Genomic DNA, 18,499 nt, shown 5'->3' on the forward strand with positions numbered 1-18,499 from the left:
AAGCCCACTTATTTCTCAGATCTCTTCATGCCAATCAATTCAAAAGGCTACAACTAAAATTATTCTCTGTGCCCACTCCTCTGAATTTCTCCACCCTCTCTTCATTTTCCTGCATCTCCTGCTGCTTCTGATCTCATACCAGTTCTCCTCTTTACTTGCTAAGCTCAATAGCAAGAGAGCCTTTCCCTCTAACACCTCATTTTTGAGCGCTCTCTCCCCATTTCTCAGTCTGTCAGCTCAGGGCCAGCAGCTCCTTCCCCCATTGATGTGACAACTCTTGGACCACTCCCAGGAATACCATTCCCTTCCCTAAGCGATTCAGGCACCATTTGCCTCTTGCACATGCCCCCCTGCATTTGCTTTCGTGACTAGCTATTTTCCCTTTGCTCTGTGGAGTTGTCTTCACACCTCCTCTTCACTGAGCTCACGCTGGTTCTGCTTTAATGGCTGCAACCGCTACTGGAACAAACAAGCCCCGTAACAGACATTTTACATGCCATATGCTTTTTTACTTGTGCTCTGTATATACTGTAATTTCGAGTTCATCTGGGCTGAGGCCCTGCTTGAAACGTGCCGAGCACTACCAAAACAACCAAGCCAAAATAATGTGTGATGGATATTTCAGTGTCATAATCCCCATTGATTCCCTGTAGCATCCAGCACAAGAGGAGTGTAATAGTGATGTTAAAGCAAGGGGTGGGGGGAACGTACCCTGGAAAATCTGGTCTGTGTGAGAGCACGCCTGCACAACCAAAGCACAAAAGATTGCCACCTCACGCAGAAAAACACCTCAGCACTGGATGTGGTGGGTAACTGTACTACACACATGGAAAAATACACCCCTGCAGATGCATTTGTGCCCACCCTTGCATTAAACATAACCGTCCCCTCCCCAGCTAACGTTCCTGAATCAGGGGAGAGAGACCCCCAAGGGCCTCAACAAAGTGGGGAGGACATCACCAAAATGCTCACACTTTGTGGCTCAGCGTTGTCTCTATTTTACATCACCCAGATACCCGCCTGGAGCTTCAAAAACAGAGCTCCTTCCCACAGCAGCGACAGCAAAAGGCACCCAGTTTCTCCAGCCTGACTGCCAGCTGAATGCCACCGTACACTGGAGCAGTGCTCACACAGCAGCCTGGATGCTCTGCAGGATGCGCGAAGGGAAGCAGGGCAAATTGCAAGAAGCAAGGATGTTCAGGGGCTGAAATGAAAAGCGGGAGCAGATCCAGCATGTGAAAGCAGGGAGCTGCCCTGCTGCTTTGGGGGAAAGGGGTGAAGGGGGTATCACTCGGGCACTGCTGATAGCCTGATAGGTGCACATAATGTGGTGCAGCCAGACAAGGCATGAGTAGGCAGCTATGCCCACCTACCCCTGAAGGTAACCCAGCCGGGACACCACAGTGGTCTTTCCAAGTGCTGTACCTGCTCCCACACTGACCAGAGTTGAAACCACCCCCTGCTTCTTCCTTCAGGAAGTTCCTGATGCTGCAGACCTGACTCACAGAATGCTCCCAGAGGGAAGTCTCAGAGAAGCCCTGACTGCAGGCACGTGGCTGGCCTGGTGCAGGATGCTGCGTGATGTTCCTGTGAGCTCAGGACAGCTCCTGGCCCCAGGCAAGGAACACAGGTTTGGCACAGGAAAATCCGCAGCAATGTATCAGCACACAGGGCACCATCAAAAATGAGCTTCCCATTATTTCACTGAACCTAGGTGATGTAGCTCCAAAAAGCAGGAGTGTTGGGGGGGGGAACATCATGCCAGTAACAAATGACATTTTTGTAAGATTTTATCATTGCTGTTGTTGTTACATAACTTTAGAGAGCTATTGCATTTCCTCAGAGCCCAGAGGTTTGAAGCAGCAATGTATTTCCTCAGTGGCAGGACAAAATATCCAATTTGCCATACTGGAATGGGGCTTTCAGAAGATGCATGGAGCCAGAGGCAGTAGACTCCTCTGGGCCGGGAAGTCAGTATAAAGTGTAACACAGAGTGCCTGATTTGCTTTTGCTGGAGAGGAAGAAGTGTAAAACATTGAAATAAAAACGGCAGTCCAAGTCGGACGCCTGCCAACTTCACTAATGTTAATCTATGCCTTTGCTTTGGTCATGAAACTCAACACTAACGTTAATGAATATTAATTTATGGAAGCTTCCACACATCCCATTCCAAAGGGAACAGGCTGGGGTTTGGGCTTTCTTTTTCCCAGCAATCCCCTCACCAGCAGAAAAAGAAATCTGGGAGAAGTCAAGAAATTAAAACGAACTGTTGATTCCAAGGCAAAGACCTTGCAGTTCATCCAATTTCTTCTTTTACTCTGAACTGGAGAGCAACCAAGCAGCTATGGGTGGGTGTGAACCTGCTACACCCTGGCTGCAAATGAAGGTCGAGCCCTGCACGGGGCACTTGATGCCCACCCAGCAGTCAGCCAGGACCTCCCCTGGTCTTGGGGGAACAGAGGCTGGCCGGCAAGCACCAATACCCCGAGCTACAACAAGTCACACAACGTGTGTTGGACCAAAGTAGGACGAGCTCTCACCCAGCACAGCCCTGCTCACCTTGGCCACCAGGCACTGGTGCCTGTTGATAGCGGGAAGCCGTGTCTGTGGTATCACCCAGCCCTGCTTTCAGAAAGGTGCTGCTCCCCTTTTAGCCAAAGATTCCGGCTAAAGGATTTTTTTTTAAATAACGAGAAAGCCTTGAGGTGCTTACAAGCCTTGCAACACCGGCTCAGATAATGCCTTTAGGGTACATTTTCCCTTCTCCTGAGGCAAAGAGCCCTCCTGAAACCTGTCTCTCTGCTCACCACCATGGTGTTTGCTCAGGCAGCCACCACACCCACCTCTCAGCCTTGTCTCCAGCTACAGAAACTCGCCCAGCTTCCCAGCACCCCAACGGTGCCAGCTCAGCTTAACACACCTAAACCTCTTTCAAGCTCACCCCAATTCCCCATCATCCCCCATCCAGCCCCCCAAGAGCAAAGCAGGCCCCAGCTGGGAGACCCACGCTGCAAAATCTCTGCGTGGCCAAAATCCGGGAGAAATTTCCCATGAAAGCCCCCTCCCTCTGCCTCGCCTTTATCCCCAGCCTGTAGGCAGGGGGATAAAACAATATACAGACTCCAAGGACCCGGAGCTTTCTTTTCTGGCGTGGAAAGCCCGCTCCATTGTAGGGGGATAAAAGCATCTAGCAGGAGACAGGCACCGACAGCACGGGGATGGTTATGATTAACTCTTTGACTTCTGATCCCCACCCTGCCTGATGCAGGCACGGCGCGCGGAGGTGCTGGCATCATGGCGCTCTTCCCTTTTTCCACGCTTTCTCCCCACCTCCCCTCCTTCCCTCCCTCCCCCCGCGCCCCCAGCCCCCCCGGACCCCCTCCCCTGCCCGCCGGGGGCGCCTTGTGCCGCAGCTCCGTCCCCTCCCTCTTTTGTTCTGCCTCGCCCGGCGGCCGAGCCTCCCGGGGCCCAGCTCCGCCGACCCTACACCGGCCCCCCTCCTTGGTCCCCCGGTCCCCCAAACCCTCCAGCACTGGGGTACAGCCGCTACCGGCCCCCCCCCCACCCCGCCCCAAAGCCACCGCCACCGGGATGGGGGCTGGCGAGGGAGCACGGTGCGCGGAGGACGAGGGATGGGGAAAACATAAAATAAATTAAAATAACGTTGATAAATAAATAAATAAATAAATAACGGAATCAAAGACAATGGAGACAATATCACAGCCCTACGATAAAAGGAAATCGAACAACGAAATAAAAGCACTCCCAGCCCGGAGCTGCAGAAGGAGGAGAAGGCACCGGAGCCGGTACCCAGGCGAGCCCCGGGGACCCCCGGAGGCAGCTCCGGGAGATGGGGCTCCCCGCCGCCCCCCCGGCCCGCTAACAAAGGAGCGAGGGCACCGGCCCGGGCTGCGCTTACCGTTATGTGCGGGATGCTCTTCTTGCCCTGGTAAGACATGTCGGCTCTCGCTAGCGCCGGCACCCGCAACGCGCCCCGAGGACCGGCAGCGAAAAAAAAAATAATTAAAAAATAATAATAATAAAAAAAAAATAATCCCGGTTGGAAATAACGGGAATAAAAAAATCGGAGCCCGCTCGGGTGATGGGGTGGGGCGGGGGCGACCCGGCAGAGCTGTGTAATGGAGGCAAAGTTTCCTCGCCCAGAGGAAGGGGAGAGCCAGGCAAACCCGGCACCTTTTTTTTTTTTTTTTTTTTCTTTTTTTTTCCCCCGGCTGCAATAAAACAGGGACGCGGCTCCCGAAGGGGAGGGGGGGGAGAGGGGGGGGTGTCGGCGAGTGCTGCCTCTCCCGGCGGCAGCAGCGCCCTCCCGGCTGCAGGTCGGAGCGGGATTCGCTCAGCTCAACCCAGGAAGCGTTTCCTTCCCTCCTGGCCCCCACCCCTAGCCCCCCCCCAGCCCCCCTTTCCCTGCCCATCAAGCCAGCCGGAGCCTCCCCCCCGCACCGGCGCTGGGAAACGCCGCCCCCCAGCCCCGCCGCCGCCCTGCTCGCACGTTTGGGGTCACCGCCAGGGTCCCACGGGGGGGGTCCCACGGGGGGGGTGAGATGGGGGGGCGCATTTCTGCGGCTGCGGGAGCAGGCAGTGGCACTGCCGGCTCCGTCCCCAGCACCGCTGCCCTCCTTGTCGCTGACCCTGCAGCGCTCTCGGCTCTGCTCTGTCCCCAAGGGGGGGGGGGGCATAGGATCGGCATGGCCAGGCCAAGGGGGCGCTTTGCCAAAGGGGAAACGTGGCTAAATGGAAGCTTCCCTTCTTTTCTAGCACCGGGGGTCCACCCATTGCTTGATTAAGGCTCCACGTACAGCTGTGGGGAGGGTAAAAGCTGCTCCCACGTTAGCCCCCTTCCCAGGCACGAGGAGCCAGGGGCACGCTGCACACACAGCCCTGCCACATGCACACAGGCACAGGGTGTCCCCCAGCCAGGTGTCCCTGACACATCCCCAAAAATCTCCATTCAGAGCTTACAAACAGCTCTGGTCCCCGCTGCTCAAGGGTCAGACAGGTGGGTGGCTGCTCACTGCACTCCTCCTGAAGCCAGGGAGCTTTGTCCCCAACCTCCTCCTCACCCCTGGATGCAATCCAGAGAAAGGTTGGAAGCACGGTGACACCCATGGGGGTAGTGTGCAATGTGCTCGCCAGCTGGGGCTTCCAGGCTGAACTCGGAAGCAGCCCACATGGAAAACTGGGGGGAGGCACCATGGATGTCCCAAGAGATGGGGGATGCTCAGGGTGCCCTCCAACAGCTCGTGGCATGGGGGTTCATGGGGTGAGGTGGGAAAGGAAAGGCTGCACTGCAGCTGGCAGCCTCCGCAGGCGGTCCCAAGGTTACTGCGGGGTGGTTGCGGGTGCTGCGTCCCACCAGGTGCTGCTCGACACCCACCTGCACTGGGGACCCCCCGGGGGGACACCAGCACCCCTTCGTACTCAAACTGAAGAAGGGGAGAAAAGAGGGGAAAAGCTCAGTTTCACCTGCAGAAAGAGCAGATCGTGGGCAGGCCACAGAGCCTCCAGGCGGGGTGCTGAGGCAGAGGGGGGGGATCTGCACCGAGTGGCTGTGCGGGGCAGGGACAGGGCTGCCAGCCTGCGTGTCTTCTGAAGGGGAAATCACTGACCCGGTTCCCAGCAGAGCCAGCCCCCGGCTGTGCCCCCAGCCCACATGCCACGATTTGGGGTGAGATGGAGAAGCCCACCGGCCTCACTTCTCCTTTCCCTTCACTCTCCTGCAGCCCCAGGGCGGGGAAGCCGTGGCAGACGTTTGGGGCGATGCTCCCGCCTTCCACCCGCTCCCTGCCCGGCAGACAATGAAAGCTGCCGGGGCTCCAGCAGGGGGTCGGGGCAGAGCCAGGGGCTCCCCTGGGACAGCCTCGGCCGAGTTTTCCCGACCAGCCCAAAAGTGCGGCGGGGCCGAGCCGGGCCGTGCCGGGCCGCTTTGTTCCGCCGCTGGCCCCGTCCGGCCCGGGCTGCGGGGCCGGGGGGAGGTGGAGGGGGGGTGGATACAGGGGTAATAGGGCGGTATGGAGGGGTCGTGCTGCCCTCCAGCCCCCTCCTCCGCCCAGCCGGCGTGTGCGGCGTTTAGCCGGCAGGAAGGGAAACTCATCGCCATCACTTACAAAGGAAAACGATTTCTGCTGCGTGCCCCCCCAGACACCCCCTGGAAGCTCAGGCAAGTAGATAGTTCACGGGCCGGGACAGAGGGGGCACTGCCCCGACCTTCCGAGCCGAAAGACCCCCGGCAAAGAGACCCCGTCCCCCCCGTGCCCCCCTTACCCCCCTTGCCCGGGCTCTGCGGCACGCCCCCCCCCCCCCCCGGCCAGGGGGTCTCCCCGCTCACCTGCCCGTTGTCGTGGCCCTGCAGCAGCTCCTTCCCCGCGGGGTAGCGGATCTCCACGCCGGGGGTCTTGTCCTCCCGCTCCCCTGGGGAGCTGATGACCGAGCCCGAGACCTCGCTGATGTCGCTGGCCGTCTCGCTGTAGTTGTCCCCTCCGTCCAGCATGTCGTGCCGGCTGCCGCTGCGAGGGGTCCGGGACCCCTTCTTCCCCACGCTGTAGGCGTCGAAGTCGATGGTTTTGTTCTCGTAAGCCCCCTCCACGGAGGCGAACATCCCCCCGTATTTCTGCCGCGGTGTCTGGGCTGTCGTGCCCGGCCTAGCCAGATAGACGGGCAGGTCATCTTCTTTATTCCAGTTCCTCTTTCTCTCGGCCATTCTCGCTGTCCGGAGCTCTCCCTCCCTCCCTCGCTCTCTTCTCTCTCTGCCTCCCACTTCTCGGCACCTTCTACTACCGGGATAGGCTGCTGGTGACCATAAAAATGAATGGATGGATGCAGCAGTGGCGGAGCTGGGTTGGCTGGTGGGATCTTTCCCTCAGGGAGATGCAAACGGTAACCTCCCTCCCCCCATCCACCCCCTCCAAAAGGATTAAAAAAAAAAAAAAAAAAGAAAGAAAAAAAAGAGAAAGAAATAAATCCAAGCGGTATTTAAAAATAGCCGTGTTAGTAAAGAGCACGTGAAAATAAAGTACAAAGAGAGGAGAGGAGAGGGTGGCAGAGGCAGGTGATTGGAAAGCCCTTGACGAATAGGAAGCGCAGCAGCAATTCCCCGAGCAAGGACCGCAATGCACACGCTCCCCCGGTATAAAGAGCGAGCCGGGGGGGCGGCGGGAGGGAAGGGAAGGGGAGGAGGGAGCCCGCTGCGCGCACCCCCCCGTGCGGTGCGAACGAGGAAAAAAAAAATTAAAAAGCCAAAAAAAATCTGAAATCTCTGCAGGCCGGCTGGGGGGGCAGTTTCTCCCACTTTGCACACTCCCCGCCTCCCTCCCTCCCTTCCTCCCTCCCTCCCTCTCTCCGCAGGAGGAGGCTGCGGCGGTGCCCGGGGAGGGGCCGGGGGTCCCCCGCTCCGCCCTGCAGCCCCCGGCCGCGCTGCGCGGTCCCGCGGCGCGGAGCCTCGCTGCCACCGCCGGGCGCGCCCCCGCGGAACATCCTCCCCCCACCCCTCCCAATGGAGCCCCGGGAGCGCGGGCGCGCCCCCGCGGAGCTGTCCCTTCAGCACCCGGCGGGCCCGCAGGCGGCAGATGCAAGCGGTGGAGGAGTTGGGGGGCTGGAGGTCCCCGGGGATTCATTGGGGTTCCATCGGAAGCTGACCCGGGCGGCCAGCTGGGTCATGAACAGCTGCCTGCGGGCCCAAATAATGCACCAAGCAGCGATGTAACACACCTGGGCAAGTCAGAGGCAAGCATCCTCCTCTGCTGCGTTTCCCAGCTTGGATGCCCTGGAACACCAGGTTGTTCGCATGAGGGTGTCAGGGAACCAGGCAAAAGTTATGGTTATTAGCGCTCCGAGTCTGAGTAGGTGCAGCATCACGGCTGGTGTCTCTGAGCATGGATGCCCAGGATTCCACGGTTCACTTAATAAACCTTGCTACTTCATTAATACAGTCATATCACATGGAGTTTTCATTGCCGTGTGGAAAAAAAATAAATAAATGTATAAGCTTCTAGGGCATTGCTTTGATGCTTCCTTAAATAATTCCCTAGTATGTAGGCAAATCCTTTTTTTTTTTTTCCTGTAAATGGTAACATTGAGATTTATTGATCATGTTGGGGGGAAATAAAACAAACAAACAAAAAGTCCACTTGCTCCTACACAGGACACCAAACCCTCATAGTTATTGAAATACGTGGGTAGTAGATATAGTGTGATGTGTGACCTTCATGTCTTCCTAAGTGATGGGAAAATTATTCATTTTATGAAATCTATCCTTCTAATCAAGTGATGAATTTTAAGCTCCAGAAATAAATGTTTCTGATGGTCCCACAGTAGGTCAGATATGTGATATGTGATGCATGCGTCTGCTCAATGACTCAGAGCTGAAGAGCACCTTTTGTTTAACATCCACAAAGCCAAGAAAGACGGACTCTATTTACACGTGGCTTCTAGTTAGCTAACATTGCTCAAGTTTCTAAAACTGCTCAGGTTTTTTGAAATAACAAGGAAAAATGCTATTTTTTAACATTAAGTTAACACATTCATCTTAATGCTACTGCATTAAGAGACCACAAGACTCTGAGAACACATCAAATCAATGTTTTAGAAAACAGCATTAAACTTTCAAGTTATAAATAAGCATAAAATCATATCAGACTTTCTTTGCTTTTAAATTATTTGTTCTTTGAACTGTATCCCCTAGTTTACTGAAACCCGTGTTCTAAATGAACAGATGCGTACTGTTCTTCTGTTCACTATGAGATGAAATTGTAGTTTTATCTGCTCCAGAAGAAGACCCAGTTACAGCCTGGTACCCTGTCACCCTGTGAGTTTACCTAAAAATATGTATGCAGCTTTGGAGAAATATAGTGTTTTGTTATATTTTCCTGCAGACATTGCATCTCATCCTGTCTTGGCATAACTTGGTGAAAAGAGGACAGAACTTGACTGCAAGTGCATCCCCTTCCTATAGGACCTTTAATCTTTATATTGACATAGCATAGCATCAATGGAAAATGAATTATATTCCAAATAGGTTAGATGAGAGACAGCAGAAGACCTGGAGACATGCTTGCTTCACTCAACAAAAACCTTCAATTAAAGTCCAACAAGTTGACAGACTTGGCAGTTGTATCTGGAACTCTTCCTTCAGCATTGTGAATGTCAAGAGTTGGAACAGGACTTCCCTGGTGCAGGGGCTCAGAGAACATTCAATGTACATTTTGTACCTCTTTTTGCTATTGTATATTTTAGAACAGAATTATCAGAAAAAAGAAAGGAAGGAAGGAAGGAAGGGAGGGAGGGAGGGAGGGAGGAGAAACGAGCTGCCCTGAAGGAGTGAGAGAGACCCAAGATTTCTTTCTCCCAGAGAAGGGAGCTGAGTCACTGAGACTCCGTCTCTCTGCTCCACGTGACTGCTACATTTCTGGCTGCCATGTCTTCCTCCCCTACAAAATCCCATCCTATGCTTTGGTGATTTGGATGGCCCCTTGACATGTAGGAACCATAGATCCAAGACTCCACAAGCTGGTGAAGATTCAGGTTTCCCACTTCCTGAGCAAGTGATCCAGTCAATAGCATTCTGTTAAATCACATTAATTCTGCTAAGTCACCAAAAGCTGAATGGCAGCTCCTCTGCCAAGCAGAGTGAGAGCTTGGGCTTCCTTACCCTGTTAGCAGACCAAATAGCTGATGGTTGGTGGCCTTTCCTCGAAATGGAGACTTTCTAGGTTTCTGTGCAGGGATACAGCTGCATTTACAACTATATTTCAGAAGCTCCATCACCATTTTAGAGTTAAAAATAATTAAAATTATAAAGTTTTTAATTTAAAATATGCATACATTTAATATACAAAATTATACAAATTATACATTTAACTAACATAGAAAAATACATCTTGTTAACAAGATAAAATGTCAACATATCTTACATAATTTAAGTGAGAGTTACAAATCTGTGATAATCATCAAGTAGACTTTGTGACTTCATTACAATTCTGTATCCTCCCTAGTTACACTGAAAATTAGTACATATGTACAGTTCATATCCATGACATATGTCTTAGAGTGGAAATCTTTGCTGAAAAGTTATCTGTAAGGTTTTACTGGAACAGATCAAAGCAAGAGAGGCCTCTTTAATATTACTGAAACTTCTCAGTTAGCTTCTCCACTTTGACACCAAAAAGTTTAAACTTTTTGCATTTATTTACAACCCCACCCCCCCTGAAAAAAAAACACACCTAAGTTGTTACATCTGTTTAGCAAGTATCAAACCGTAAACCCCAGCCTTTTTGTGCATCCTTTGGCACCTCTTCAAATGGAAGGAACCCAGTTTGCATCCCTAACAACTTCTCTTCATGACTTCTGGTTACCATCACACTGGTGGCTGTGCAGAAGAGTTAAATATCTGCACAGCAATAGAGCTCAAAAGGCAAGATCTCCATACATTATTCATCCCAGATTTCTCAAGAATACCTCAGGAGGTGGGGAAATATCTTTGTTTCAGTCCAATGTGAGCAGTGAGTCTTTACTCTTTATTTAATTTACATGGTTTCTTTTTCTAAGTTCCAAACAAAAGACAGAAGCCTAATTTATAAACAAGCTATTAAAATCTGTTCCATGCTGCATCTTGTCTGACGTACTGTGAGCCGTGTAATGATTTTCTTTGAACTATTTACATATTCTTTAAAACTTGTTTGTCATCACAGGCAGCAAAATAGAGAACCACCACTTTGAACTCTCTGATTCTCAGGCCTACATTTTTTTTTCTCCTTTTCCTTTTTTTTTCCATTTTCCTTTTTATTTTTTTTCCTTCTTGTTCTTTTTTTTGGTAGCTCTGTACCATCAAATTACTCCTAATTCCTAGAAGATAAAATTCCCCCTTGTGCTAAAGGCTTATTCATTTTTTCCTAAGATCCACTTAGGACCATCAGTGAGTACATGAATTGCCTCACACAGGCTTTTTGTGTATTTTTTTTTTATGCAAAAAGTGTTTTTGTCCTGTTAACTACATTTTTCTTCACTTTATAGAGGACAAAACCACAATTCAGAGAGTGGAGACATGCAGATATTCAGCATCGGTTGGTGCACACTGCACAGTAACCTCCCATATTGGAATTTACATTTGCATATTCATATTCCAATAGCAAGAGTCTGATACATAAAGAAATAACAGTGAACAGAAATTTATACCACAGATTGCAACAACTCCAAATCAAGGTAGGTCTCCACAACTACTCTTTTCCCCTCCTATGTGTATAGAAAACATTAAACCGAGTGTAATGCTTTAGTACCTATCAAATGTGAGCACTTATTTAGCCAAGTAGAAGACAGCATGAAATCTTGGTCCCAGGGAGAAATTTTCCCAGTGGAAATTTGCCGGACCCTTCAGTGGTACAAGTGTTTCATCTAATACATTTAAACTTCCTCCTTTTTTTGGCTTTACCTTCAACTTGCAAGTCATTGTCAAATAATGGTTTGTGCATGGATGCCAATGTAGAACTTGTTAGCTGTATTTTTAATTCACATCCTACATAAGAAACAGTATACTTTCTTTCCTAACATTTGCACAGGGACAAAAATTCCTGTCCATAATCCCATAGCTACTGATTTCTAATGCAAATATGTTTGGAGCCAAAGGCACAATATATTTTAAAGTAACTCTGCTGAAGCAGGAAAGAGGTTTGAGCAAATTTCTGTAATCCTCATGTCTGTTTCCCCTCTGCCTCCTTAAGGCACTAAAGGATTTCCGAAGGATTAGTGGCAAAACCCAGCATGCACATGTCCCTCCCTCCACCCCACAACCATGGAAAATTCAAATACTGAAATCCTTCATCTGCAAGTTAGAAACGCGGGTAGATTTGTGAAGCACAGAGCAGGGCTTCCACTTTTTAAAAGCCCACAAGGACAAACATCAGCCATGCCTTAGCAGAAGGTTTAACTTGGGAACTGAAGTGTGTATGTGAAATATTTCCTGGCAATTGTATTATTGTGAATGTAACATGATTATCGTGCAGGAGTCAATCACTGTACTCCCAGCATATGCCATCCATATTGGTGTGAAGAACAGAATTCAGGCTCTCAAGGTTGCATAAGGAGCTGTGGAAATACTGTAAGCTGCATTTTCAATATCTTGTGATGCTCTATACGGTACAGTATATGGAAATAAATGAACTGCCAAAGAAATCCTCATGTAATACTGCCCATTTTGTCCACATAGAGTGACAGAAGAAGGCTGTATTTACTTAGGCAGAACTTAGCAGCGTCTCGATTCTCTGACTGTAAGGAATTTGGTCAAAGCAATATTGTGCACATAAAGCAATCCAAACAAAGTGCCCCATTTTGCATTCTGAGAAAGTTTAACACAAAACAATCACACATGTAAAGCAGCGCCTGGCACATTTGCCATAGACAGCACATCTAAACAAGTTAGCTCCTGCTTAGTGAAAGGAAACTGAACAGACTCTATAGCAACTAGACAGCACTTTCCACCATAAGGCAACCAGAAAATAATAGCTAGGCTCTCAGTCTCAGCTGATAATCTCACATTAAAAACTTTACCACTTTATTACAGTGATTTCAGGTAAAGTTGGGATTTTAATTGCCAATCCTCAGCCACATGAAATGCACCCACCAGTCTGTCAATTTAAATAATAAACAGGGTTTTCCAATATTGGTAAGACGATTTTCATATTAGGAGGTGGCAGAATTTAAAGATCGATGTGGTACAAACTCAAGGAATGATACATGCTTTATATTCCTTACACTAATCATTTTAAAATGAAACCGAATGGTAGAAAGCCTAAGATGTCACAAAATGCACAGGTTCATTATCAACATTTATAACTCATGGTGGGAAATTATGCATAACTACTAAGAAAGAGGCATGATGTTTTAGTTCAGCACTTAATTCAAAAGTAAGAAGTAGGGTTTAATTGCTTGAGAGTTGTGGAAATGATACGTGTTTTCAGGTGGAGGGGATGCACATGGAGAGAAACCTACACATATGTCATTGCTTTATTTTAAGAACTTGTAGTTAAGCTTCAAGTGTTACCATGCCAACGTGTCATCTTGTTACTAATCATAATCTAGAAATGCACATTACATTAATCTGATTTGGGATTCCACAGTTTATATCCTTCTGCCTCCTTTCAAAGAATATCTGCTATTACCGGGAGACAAAGCTTTGTAAAGACCAGCACATTCTAGCAGCTAGCTCAACATCAAAAAAAAAAAAAAAAAAAAAAAAAGAGGAAGTACAAGTCATAACACAGTTATCAACACTGAAAGGGCATTACATTGTAAGGGAGTGTTTTGGAGAGCAGTACCCATAGCTACTCCCACTCAGGTCAACCTAAGTATTGCCTTCAACAGTGCTGTGTGCAAGCCTTTAGTTACAAAAGCAATGTACATATCCATACGACCACCTATGCACAAGTGTTCACATCTCCCTGCCTTCACAAATAGGTATTCAGATATGAATAGCAGGGGATATGGGTGCATAAACATGCTTTATACATAGTGATGCAAAAACATTTTGCAACTACATGTAATATTACCAACCAGTGTGCACAAAAATACCTACTTCAGGAAGAGCATGTATGCATGTGAATAACTTATCCAAAAATTAAATTCCGTGTGGCCTATTCATGTGGTTGAAATAATCAATCTAGACTGTTATGACACAGTGTTTTGATGTTCCAAGTGCCTCCTCAATTCCTACTTACCCTTTTAAAAATCTCATTTCATAGCCAGCACCTCAAGTAACGTGTCCTCAGAATTACTCAGCATCCTAACTCAGATCAAAGCATTGTTTAGGAATTCTCAAGACCATACGAGGCTGAAGATATTACATGCCTACATAAGCAGACCCATAAAGACTGAGGTCTGTACTTAACATAGAATTTTCTTTAAAATGCAAATGCTGAGATCCTAAGAAAAACAAACAAACAAACAAAATCTCAAACCACACAGCAGTTTGGCTCACAAGGCCAACTTTCACTACAAGTTGTGGCTAAAACATGGCAGATGGTAAATCAGTGCAGCTTCTCAGTTTTCCCATAACGAAGCAGCTGTGGTAACCTCCAGGTCAAAGAACTTTTCAGTGTTCTTTCAGAGCAGTATTGCTTCTTCTATGTGAGTGATACATTGTTCCCTGGATAAAAGGAAGGAGAAAATACAAAGAGAAAAACATAAGAGAAGAATCTGGATTTCCACAATTTAAAGAAACATTATTCATTTAAGGCCAAAATAAAATATTTGGAAAGCAGTGTGCCTTGGTGCTTCCATACAAACACAATAATTCCAGCATTAAGAGAACATGTTGTGGAAACTGAATTGTTTTAAACACATCAAGATGTTTCCCCATGATTCACTGATTTTAAGATGAAAAGCATATCATATACTTTTGCTACTCCTTCCTGTAGACAAGTTCCTCTCATCCATTTATCAATACGAGAAAGAGCAATTCCTGCCATCTTCCCAACACTGTTTCATAATCCCCTTGGCTGGGATCCACAGAAGTAGGCTTTTGGATAAAGTTCATTCCAGGGTTGACAACCATCACAAATCCAACCTTCCAAGTAAGCTCTATTTCTATGCCTCTTCCCAGAACAACTTCAAATTCATCATTTGAATCCTCCTTCAAATATCAAGTTTCAAAGTCTGGCTTTGCAATTTCCAATGGGGAATCATTATTACTGTTAAATAACATCAATGCGTTGCCTGCATTTGTTGGCTAAAACTTGATATCTGTTACAGAAACATACATCTTAGTACATCAAGAGCATGGGAAATGATATCCACATACAAAATTCTAAAACATTGATATATTGTAATCATTATTATAATAACCAGCTGGCAATAGTAATTTACTGTCATCAATAAAACACGTCCCATTCTCCAACATGTGCCCCAAAAGAATAAAATCAGAAACTGGAGGGGGTGAAAGAGCCCTTATGGCTTGTACCTTAGGATAGGAAAACTTTTCCAAGCAGGAAGAGGAAGAACAGAACTAGAAAAAAATATCTTGCAGAATGAGGCAGAGTAATAACGGGGAGGCCATAATTTTTGGAGAAGAAGCTATATGGGATATTGTAGGAAACAAAAACAGTAAGGTATGCAAGAGACAGTAATTGAGCCAGAAGTGTGCCAGCTGTGCAAGAGCACAGCTGTGAATCCTAGAGATGAGAGATTTGAAATCAGTCCTTCCGTACTCACTAGTTGGGATTTCCATCTTGGATCAGAAGGTGGCAAATGTTCAGACCTACTTCTGATTCGATAAAACACCAGAAGCTTTCTGCAGACTTCTTAAGATATTACTCTTCATCTCTGCTGTAGGTGTATCCAAACCAGTTTTTGGAGTTTCCTCTCTTTTCATGGTCACATAGAGCCCTAAGCTGTACCGCCAACAAGCAGAGTCCATTGCAGGTCGTTCTTGTCCTCAGGTGAAGAAAGGGAAGGCTACAAGAGTGCTGGTGCTAGGCTAAAGAATCACAGAATCATTTAGGTTGGGAAAGACCCATGAGATCATCAAGCCCAACCATCACCTAACACTACCAGTCAGGAACACATTCCTGTTTCTTGCCTTCCACTAACCGAAAATCTCTTATCTGTTATCCTGTCAGTGCACATAGGAACTATGCAGGATCAGAGAGATGAGTTCCTAGGACCCCCTAAAACTCATCTTATTTTAGAAGACAGAGAATTTGCACTTTCAGCCTTTCATTTGCTTGCACAGGAGCCACCCATCATTGCCAGTATTTACTGACTATTTCAAGGGGAAAACAATCCTTAACATATCAGGTCTGAAAACTGGTATGGCCAGAATAATAGAGCCCGATTCAAACTTCATTAATTCAATGATCATACTTTTTTTGTTGTTTTGCTTTGTTTTGTTTTCACTTTAGTGACCACATTTTTGTCAGCCACCAATTTAAATTTAAATCAAATTCTTCAATTTTCTAAAGTCAACATTAAAGGATATTTGTGAAACAGGCACTGCAAAACTTGGGAGCATTTACAGTCTTAAAGTCATTATTTGCATAAAATTTCCTTCCATTTTTATAGCTTGTTTCTTGAAAGTTAGTCATCAATTAAGTTTCTTATTTTTGTCAGACTCTTCACCTTCTCTTTCACATTCCTTCCATTGCTCCTTCCCATATGAACTTATTTATCCCTCATTTTATTCTCTACTCCAGGTCTTTTTCGACCTTTATGCTCCTTGCAGTATTATTTTCCTGACATATTTATTATTCACCCACCTCCTATTCTTTTTCTTCATACCACTTATCTAACTCTAAGTAATATGGCAATGTAAATGACTACTGAACTGTTTTGTAATTACTCTTGTCAGCGAGGATGTCTCTTTTGTAAAATGCTTGAGGCAAATAAAGGTGGTCTTCATGATGTCACTTTACCAAAGAAAAGTATCAACCAAGCATGTGCAGTGCATAAGCACAAAGGTGCAGTTTCCAGCAGGGCTTCATAATGATTAAAAACCAGCTGAGTCTTTATCAACAGTGAACCTATAAGTTTCAGCATGGGTATTTCTGGTGCTCAGAAATCTGCTGGCTTCCTGTTCTTTGTTATGGCTAAAGCACTTGCTTGAGCAGCGATGCAGAGGCCGGGTTCATGCTCCTCCACATCACAAAAGGAGCAAAATCAATTTCAGTCACCAGCACAAAGAACTGCTAATGCAGAAGGTCATTAAACAAAGCTGATTTCTTCATGAAATTGAAGCCTTAAAGGTAACTTACAAAATAAAAATGTGCTCCACTGCCTAAGCCAGGGTTGAATCATTCCCAACATAGCAAAGATCAGCGATCCATTTTCATGTGCCTACTTGATGTTCTTCAATATTTTATAACCTCTGTGTGGCGCCTGCATTTATTTGTTCTAGCTGCTCCTTACCATACCCATCTATCCTTGTTCATCATGCACTAAGTCTCAGGAAACCATAAGATCATAGGAAGGACACAATTTTCTTCTGATTCTCTGAAAGAGGGCATGAAAACTTGTGATACCTCTGTAAAAAGCATATCAAAATGATGTCTGCTAACTTTCCAAGTATTTGAGGCAGTAGACCATCACGTAATTCCAACAGCATCACTCTGCTTTTTGACTAATCTCAGCCAATGCATACTGGGAATATTTGCTGATAATAACTAACACACAACATCAAAGATCTGATGTCACCAACACACAGTGAGTGCTTTATGCCTCAGCCCTGATATACAGGGTAGGTACACCATTGTTTTTGTTGTTGTTTTTGTTGTTGTTAGAGGTATTTAAAGGAAAGAAAGTGAAAAATTCAACGAATTAATAAAATTTCTTTATCTCCAACAAGGACATACATATAATCTGTGAACACGTTTGAAGAATATACAGTGAACACCTGAAAATAACGTATGCTGCAAAATATAGAATAATTACTCTGCTCTTTTTGGCCATTACCAAGCATCACATATTATCCCCTCTTTGGCATCATTGAAGCACCACTGGCTTTTACCATTGTTCTGGAGCTACAGCAGCACAAATGAGAGAAAATGGCAGGCATGAAGGCTTGTGATGTTCTTCAGCATTTGATAATGAAGTTAAAGATACTTTACTTGGTCTGACTAATGTAATCACGAGCATCCAGTCATTTTTATAATTTCTATTAATTACAGAAAATTAAAAGTCTGTGGCATACGTCTTAATAAAAAATGATCTACCATAAATTGTTTCATGTATGTCTTACAGTACAACCTGATTTCATAATATAAACTTCTTTATTTAGACAAAGTTTGATTATCTGAATATAGAAAAACTGGTGAAGGAGATTGCAAGAAAGGAAATGTTGCAAAGCTGCTTTTTACTACAATACACATGGCATCCCTCAGCCATTTGGTAAATAAATGTTGTTTAACCAAAAGCATACTGATCTTCACAAAAACGTTTGATTTCTGTACTTGGAAAAAGAAAATCAATTAGTATTTGATGTGGTCTTCTCATTCACAACTTGCTGTTTATAAAGTTAATTTTTAATTGATGGATTCATGTTGGAGCTCAAGAGGTGTGAATCTCATTAAATTCTGAATGAAGACATATTGATCCCAATTACAACTAAAGGCCAACAGAGCTTGGCTATATCTCAGAGGAAAGGAAAAGCTATGCCAATTGCATCCCAGGGGAAAAATAAAACAAACAAAAAAAAACCACCAACAACAACAAAAAAACAAACCAACAACCGAACAGCCATGGCTGCTTGAAACCATAAATAAATTATCTTCTGTTAGAAAATGAAATCATGGTAATCTAATTTTTTGTGCTTAATAAAGGTATTACATACTAAATTGTGTTACATTTATAGATCTGATTCAACGTTGTTGCTCTGGATTTATGGCAATTTCTTTCTTTTCAAACTAACAGAGTAACCCTGGGAAAATGAATTCAAGCAGTGATGAATGAGGTCTGTTTTAATCAAATTCTATGCAAAATGCATTACTTTCATTAACAGTTGAAT

At 46.3% G+C, this 18,499-nt stretch overlaps 2 protein-coding genes across 4 annotated transcripts in view; both read right to left on the reverse strand.

Moving 5' to 3' along the window:
• CRMP1 (collapsin response mediator protein 1) overlaps window positions 1-7,188 on the reverse strand; it is a 49,706-nt gene extending 42,518 nt beyond the window's left edge. The window contains exon 1 of one of the 2 annotated variants that reach the window (XM_040556055.1): window positions 6,347-7,188. In XM_040556055.1, coding sequence (XP_040411989.1) covers window positions 6,347-6,718 — 372 coding nt within the window. In that variant the 5' untranslated portion in view covers window positions 6,719-7,188. Of the gene's footprint in view, window positions 1-3,919; window positions 4,287-6,346 lie in introns of those variants that run through there. The other variant, XM_040556056.1, reaches the window with a different exon arrangement.
• A 2,468-nt stretch (window positions 7,189-9,656) lies between these two features.
• Window positions 9,657-18,499, reverse strand: part of C4H4orf50 (chromosome 4 C4orf50 homolog) — an 83,053-nt gene continuing 74,210 nt past the window's right edge. For both annotated transcript variants that reach the window (XM_040556150.1, XM_040556149.1), the window contains exon 15: window positions 9,657-14,149. The gene's annotated coding sequence lies outside the window, so the exon portion shown is untranslated. The remainder of the gene's footprint in view (window positions 14,150-18,499) is intronic.

The sequence above is a fragment of the Cygnus olor genome, chromosome 4 (assembly GCF_009769625.2).
Source record: "Cygnus olor isolate bCygOlo1 chromosome 4, bCygOlo1.pri.v2, whole genome shotgun sequence".
Taxonomy (NCBI): domain Eukaryota; kingdom Metazoa; phylum Chordata; class Aves; order Anseriformes; family Anatidae; genus Cygnus; species Cygnus olor.